This window comes from Hydra vulgaris, chromosome 08 (genome assembly GCF_038396675.1).
Source record: "Hydra vulgaris chromosome 08, alternate assembly HydraT2T_AEP".
NCBI classification, from domain to species: Eukaryota; Metazoa; Cnidaria; class Hydrozoa; order Anthoathecata; family Hydridae; genus Hydra; species Hydra vulgaris.
In genome coordinates this window covers 6,960,796-6,968,160 of record NC_088927.1, presented here as the reverse complement: position 1 = coordinate 6,968,160, position 7,365 = coordinate 6,960,796, and the positions used below count along the sequence as shown (strand labels likewise).

Below are 7,365 nucleotides of genomic sequence, written 5' to 3'. Positions count from 1 at the left end.
GATGAGGCTGGAACTTATGTCGCTGACAGACGTCAATTAGATTGTCAAAAAAACCACCAACATTTGTTCTGTTAAAACTAGTAGCTCGTGACAAGCTTGTTGCTTATGGTGATCGAAGGAACAAAGTCACATGACGACGCATAAACCCCCATAGCCAGTCTTTGCCTGCGGTTTGTTACAGTATCCAATTGTTTGGAACAACTTTGTTGTTTTTCTGTGCGAATTCAAAAGCCAGAGAACGAGCTTCTTTCATCGACAAACCGTGATGAAGTCTGACGCCGTAAGTAAATATTCAACCAACAACTGCTCATCATCATTAGTGAAAACCTGTCGACATGATTAGTTTGGTTCAAAACGAACGACAGTGTCACTCCCAATGTTCTTAAACTTCTTTACGTAACCGGATAGCGTAGATTTTGCAATTCCATAGTGACTAGCAGCCTGACACAATGACATGTCTCGGTTGACGATAGCTTTAGATGCGGCCAACATATCTGCACTGCTGGTTTTTCCAACATCTGTCTCGCAAACCCTGGATCGAACTTATTTGTAACTCACATATATATATATATATATATATATATATATATATATATATATATATATATATATATATATATATATATATATATATATATATATATATATATATATATATATATATATATATATATATATATATATATATATATATATATATAGGGCTAATGAACTGCAGATCTAAGAATTAATAACAGCATCGTAGCCCTAATTAGGCGAAAGACTATTGTAAAGTCAAACATGACCTATGAGCGCATGACAAACAAACAGGGGGGTACACCTGAACACGTTTAGCGGTGCCCCGTTATTTTTGTTCAGTAGTGCCCCACACTGTAGCGGTCTACTGACATGACCATATGTGCCAAAATCATCGAGTACAGTTGCATTTTCTAAATACGTGAGTTACAAATCAACTGATAAAATCAAAAGTATTCGTGATATATCGACAAACTTACCAGAAATCACAATTGTTATTGTATATCCGAATTTAATTAAATACTAACATGATCAGCAATTAATAGAATATAAACATATATTCATTATTAATAAGATGACAAACTTTCTCTATTTTACTTGAAAATACGCAACTGAATTGCTAATAAATATTAAAGAAATATACAATTTAATTGAAAAAATACTTAAAGGCGTTCTCTTACTATTAAGGGAAGATTCGTCTTTTATTTTATCAACAGATTAATAAAACTTTCACTTATAAATGTAAAATAAAATTACATTTAACTAATTCTTAAACAACTTATTTTCTATTTTATTTTCCCATATTCTTCAAACAGATTGCGATATTATGTTTTGTTCTTATTGTATCTGGATGGTTGATACCTAAAATTTCAGTTTGTATTTTCTCAACAGAATAATAAATTTCTAAGGCTTTGTTATATTTTCCCATATCGTGCAAACAGATTGCGATACTATGTTTTGTTCTTATTGTATCTGGATGGTTGATACCTAAAATTTCAGTTTGTATTTTCTCAACAGAATAATAAATTTCTAAGGCTTTGTTATATTTTCCCATATCGTGCAAACAGATTGCGATACTATGTTTTGTTCTTATTGTATCTGGGTGGTTGATACCTAAAATTTCAGTTTGTATTTTCTCAACAGAATAATAAATTTCTAAAGCTTCTTTAGATTTTCCCATAACAATCAAACAGATTGCGATATTATGTTTTGTTCTTATTGTATCTGGATGGTTGATACCTAAAATTTCAGTTCGTATTTTCTCAACAGAATAATCAATTTCTAAAGCTTCGTTAGATTTTCCCATATCCATCAAACAGATTGCGATATTATGTTTTGTTCTTATTGTATCTGGATGGTTGATACCTAAAATTTCAGTTCGTATTTCCTTAACAAAATAATAAATTTCTAAAGCTTTGTTATATTTTCCCATATTCATCAAACAGCTTGCGATATTATGTTTTGTTGTCATTGTATCTGGATGGCTGATACCTAAAATTTCAGTTTGTATTTTCTCAACAGAATAATAAATTTCTAAAGCTTCGTTATATTTTCCCATTTTCATCAAACAGTTTGCGATATTATGTTTTGTTGCCATTGTATCTGGATTGTTGATACCTAAAATTTCAGTTTGTATTTTCTCAACAGAATAATAATTTTCTAAAGCTTCGTTATATTTTCCCATTTTCATCAAACAGTTTGCGATATTATATTTTGTTGCCATTGTATCTGGATGGTTGATGCCTAAAATTTCAGTTCGTATTTTCTCAACAGAATAATAAATTTCTAAAGCTTTGTTATATTTCCCCATATCGTGCAAACAGTTTGCGATATTATGTTTTGTTGTCATTGTATCTGGATGGTTGATTCCTAAAATTTCAGTTCTTTTTTTCTCAACATAATTATAAATTTCTAAAGCTTTGTTATATTTTCCCATATTCATCAAACAGCTTGCGATGTTATGTTTTGTTGTCATTGTATCTGGATGGTTGATACCTAAAATTTCAATTCGTATTTTCTCAACATAATAATTAGTTTCTAAAGCTTCGTTATATTTTCCCATATTCTTCAAACAACTTGCGATATTATGTTTTGTATCAAGCGTGAGTTTATTATTTTCACCATAAGTTTCTGTATTAAAACTTTGAATAGCTTTTAATATTTCGATTGCTTCATCAAATAAACCTTTACATACTAATAACTTTTTGATAGAAGTTGTCATATGATGGAAGGTTTTTGACATTCTTTTTTCGTTAATACGAAACATATAGAGAAAATGAAAAACAATATGATTTCCGAAATCCACATGATCCTTCACTTGGTTTAACTCAAATTTAAAATAACTTTCTATTAGATCAATATACGTATTTGTACTTGAATTAGTAATTTGAAAATATTTACACGTCAACTGTGTCAGTTCGTGCATTGAATATTTGTTATCATCGAAACAATTTAGTAACGAATAACTCATTAGTAACCCAATGATTTCATCTATTGAATGTTCTTCTTTTATATTCATTTGATTTAAGATTTGGATTATAAATTCTTTACTTATATTTTGACCATCGCAATGAGATAAACAGTTAAGTAATTCTAATGGAATAAGTTTAGTTTTTTTTAATTTGAACAAAACTAAATTGATTGCTTTTATTGCAGACTTTGATTCATCTTCAGAACGAAAGTTATCAGTGTCTAATATTTCTAAGGGTTTCTGTCTATATCGATCTATATATTTTTCTATGGAGACTTTATGTATATTTATATATTTAATTGCCTGCGTTATAGTAAACGGATGATAACCAAGTTCTTTAATTAAGTTTTTTATGTTTTCATCCGTGTATTCTTTAATTTTATTTTTCACATAAGCAAATGCTTCTTCAGATGAAAAAACATCGACAAACATTTTATTTATATTGTTCGACCACGTTCTCCATTGCGAGGTAATTAAAGTAAACGAGTTCGCTTTCCTTGAAATGTACATATTCAAACCTTTAACACTTTCATCGCAACATTGTCAAAAATGTACAAAGTTTTTTCTTTTATGAAATAGTTGTGAATTTTTTCAACAGTTACTTCTATATTAAAATATTCACCTATCGAATCATGAACAACAAATCCTAACATTTGACAACGATTTCTTATAGAAGTTTGTAATTTTCCAAATGCTGCATCTATCCAGACAATGTTTTTGAAGAAGTCAGAATAAATTTCACAGTAATTTTTGACAATTTCTGTCTTTCCAACACCTGACATTCCATATAGCACTAAAGCCGACTTTTTTGTGTCTTGTAAAAAATGACGATGAATTTCGTGAAGTAGTTTGTCGCGTTGAACACCTAATATTGAACGTATAATTATTATTATTATGTGTGATCATTTTATTATTTCAATATACGGTAATATTATTTATCTATTTAAAGATTGAAGTTTTTAAACTGCAACGCGTTATTTTTAAAAAATCAATAAACGAAAATTTAAAAAAATTATAAAACTGTATTTGTTTAAAAAAAAGTAGTTTAAAACAAAGTTTGATGAAAATATACTATAAAAATTTTATAAAATTACAAAATATAAATCTGTAAACCAAACTTAATATGAAGATCTTTGTAAAACACGATACTTCGTAAACTAATTATTGTTACTCTTGAGAATACATCTAAAAAACTTATAAACAAAAAAACAAAAAAAGTTTTATCTAATCTGTTAACAAATTTTTTTTTTTAACAGATTAAGTTTCTGCTTTATGATATAATATTTCCTACTAATGCATATTTAAAAATTTTGTTTTTTTTACAAATCTATTTTTTTTATATATGTATATTTTGTAAATTATACTTTATATTGGTGCAACAAAGCTAATAAAAACAAATCTAAAAAATTAGTTTATTTCATTTTAACTGTATTGGGAGTAGTAAACTTACTATTGCGGCAGAAAGTAAGTATACACTCTACCCAAATCGTAAAAATAATAGTTTAATGTGGTATTTCTTATTTTTAGAAACATAATAGAAGCAATTATTGCATTCTGTGAATTTACTTAATCAATATTCTTTGCACTTCCTGTTTACAATAGCAAGTGTGACTCATGTTGTGTACTAAAAATTAAACTTTAAAGAGTTAACTTTGTATTGTTTAATTGTGCAAATTTTGAAGACAAGGTTAGTAATTGTTTTACAATGTTATAGTATTGTTATTATAATTAAGTTTTTAATAACAATTAACAAATAACTTTTTTTTATTGTCCTAAAAACTTTCAAGATGGTTCTGACCAGTTTTGACTTTAGGCCAAGTCATTAATAAATTATTATTATCCATTGTTGAGATGCATGTTGGGTTTTAGAAAATTTTTAGTTACAATTTGTTAGTTTAAGCTAATACTGATTAATTAATGTCTTTGGTTTTTCATTATTCATATTTGGCCATTTGTCTGATATATTTTGTGTAATTACTCATTTTTATATTTGAAGGTATGCCCAAATATCGTCGACTGACAACAGAAGAAAGACTTCGCGCAGTGTTCTTGGCAGAAACAGGTGCAAGTTTAAGAAAAATAGCCAGAGAACTTAAAGCAACACCAATGGGTATTAAGAAAATAATAGATAAACATATCGAAACTGGAAAATAATAGATAAACTATCGCAACTCGAACTGTACGTCAGCGCCTTCTGAAAGCAGGTCTTCGTGGATGTGTGGCTGCAAAGAAGCCACTGCTTTCAGCTACAAACGTTCGTCGACGATTGGCATTTGCCAAAGCACACAAAGACTTGACAGTAGATGATTGGAAACATGTCCTGTTCAGTGATGAAAGTTCTTTTGAGTTGTTCCTTAGTTCCAAACGAGTAATTGTGCGAAGATGAGTTGGTGAAAAATTCAGTAAAAACTGTATTGTGCCAACTGTCAAGCATGGAGGAAAGGGTTTATTGATTTGGGGGTGTATGTCTGGCTATGGGCTTGGGCACCTTTAGTATGAACCAACACCAGTACATTGATGTACTACAAAACACAATGTTTCCTTCTGCTAGTGCACTGTTTGGGCAACTTAACTCGTTCTTCTTTCAGCATGACAATGCAACATGCCACAAGGCCAAGACTGTCACAGATTTTCTTCGGCGTAATCAGGTGGCAGTACTTGATTGGCCTGCTCAGAGCCCGGACATGAATCCGATTGAAAATTTGTGGAGCGTTATGGCAAAGAACATTGAAGGAAAGAGGCCATTTAACTTGGATAGTCTTTGGTTAATTTTGCAAGATGCATGGAACAATATTGATGATGTTACAATTACTCGCCTGTTTGAGTCAATACCAAACCGTATGAAACATGTTATTAAAGCGCGAGGTTACCATACTAAATATTGATCAAACTGCATGTTCTTGATACAGAGTGTTGTTTTTGATGATTCTGATAAATAAAAATTGTGTTTGCAACAATTTACAGTGTTTTTAATTGCTTAAAATAATAAATGTATGCAAAACTCAATGGTGTATACTTACTTTATACCGCTATAGTAGTTTGAAAAACATTTTTCTTTCTTTTAAGCGACAAATGAAATTCCATTTTCTTAATTCCTGACATTCTATAACTATTATAACTTATTTTTATTCATACACTTCAATATTTTATTGTTAAAAGTTTTTTATGAAAAGATTGTGGTTAGACCAGTCATCTGCATCTTCTTTAAGTCCATGTCTGTTTTTATATGCTCTCTTTATGCAACGCAAAGGTTTCCTTTTAAATTTTTTATTTTTTGCTATATGTATATAAGTATTTCTTTATTTAAATCAAATTAAAGTTTTTTTTTAAATTCCGTGTTCCTAGGCAGAGAGGAAGTAGCTTTGTGTTCTGATTTTTAAAAAGAAGATCAAACTTGATCTAATCAAATTTTTGTTTTAAAACACTGGCTAGCAATCTTTTAAGCGTAACAGCTGGTATTGCAAGTCTTAATCCATGCACAAAAAAGTTATCAACAGTCATCATGTGACAAATGCTAAAAACCTGCTGATTGGGATATTTTATTGGGAAGCTTTGAAGTGCAGGAATAAGAAACTTCTAAACAATTAAGTTGTCTCAATAAAGACCGCAATGAAGATCGAAGCCTTATTGCACAAAGAAGTGTTTTGTTCTGCAAAGTTTGATGAAAAAAAAAGTCAAAGCTTTTACAGTGTAATGATAAAAACAGTTAAAAGCTTCCACATTGTTTAAAATCTTCTTCTATTACCTGTTTGGTTTACAAAACTGTAAAAGTAATGATTTTTAGAATTCATTTTTTTATATAAATAATAATGTTTATCTTTTTAATGTTATTAAAATCTTATAGTTTTCCTTTACTAAATTTTTGTGATATACACAATATATGTTAAATAATTTAATTGTTAAAACGTAGAATAAAAAGTACCCGGGGTGTAAATGATTATTCGGGGTGTAAGTGAAAAGTTACCTTTAAAACAATCAAATTCTTGACAACGTTCTTGATTTGATTCCATTTCCTTTTGAAATAAAGTGGTGCTAAAAATTAATATAAATTACCTGTAAATTTCAAATGTATAAATGACTTTCTATTGCTTTTACAAACATATTTCTGCTGCTGTTACTATTAATGCAGTTATTACGCATCGTTAAGGTATGTAATAAATATAAAAGAAAGATTAACGTTTTCTAGAAATAATGTTAAAAAAAGATTACCTTTTTTTTTAGAAATATAAAAAAGATTAACTTGTTTACTTGATTAAAAAAACTTTAAATTTTTAAAATAAAGTGGTGCTAAAAACTAATACAAAGTATTTTTTTAAAATATAAAGTAAATTTTGAACGTGTAAATAATTAACTGTTGCTTTTATTTGCACATTGTGCAA

General features: G+C 28.9%; 1 protein-coding gene across 1 annotated transcript; it reads right to left on the bottom strand.

Annotated features, from left to right (window-relative positions):
- Positions 1–1,233: 1,233 nt before the first annotated feature.
- On the bottom strand, positions 1,234–7,108 carry LOC136083579 (uncharacterized). Its single transcript, XM_065802988.1, has 2 exons — positions 6,951–7,108; positions 1,234–3,851 (listed from the first exon to the last, which is right to left on the bottom strand). Exon 2 carries the CDS (start codon positions 3,494–3,496, stop codon positions 1,307–1,309), a length of 2,190 nt encoding a protein of 729 aa, XP_065659060.1. The 5' UTR covers positions 3,497–3,851; positions 6,951–7,108; the 3' UTR covers positions 1,234–1,306.
- Positions 7,109–7,365: the final 257 nt, after the last annotated feature.

Bases quoted from the DNA above. Each gene is read 5' to 3' on its own strand.
- LOC136083579 (XM_065802988.1), bottom strand. From the start codon at position 3,496: ATGTACATTTCAAGGAAAGCGAACTCGTTTACTTTAATTACCTCGCAA.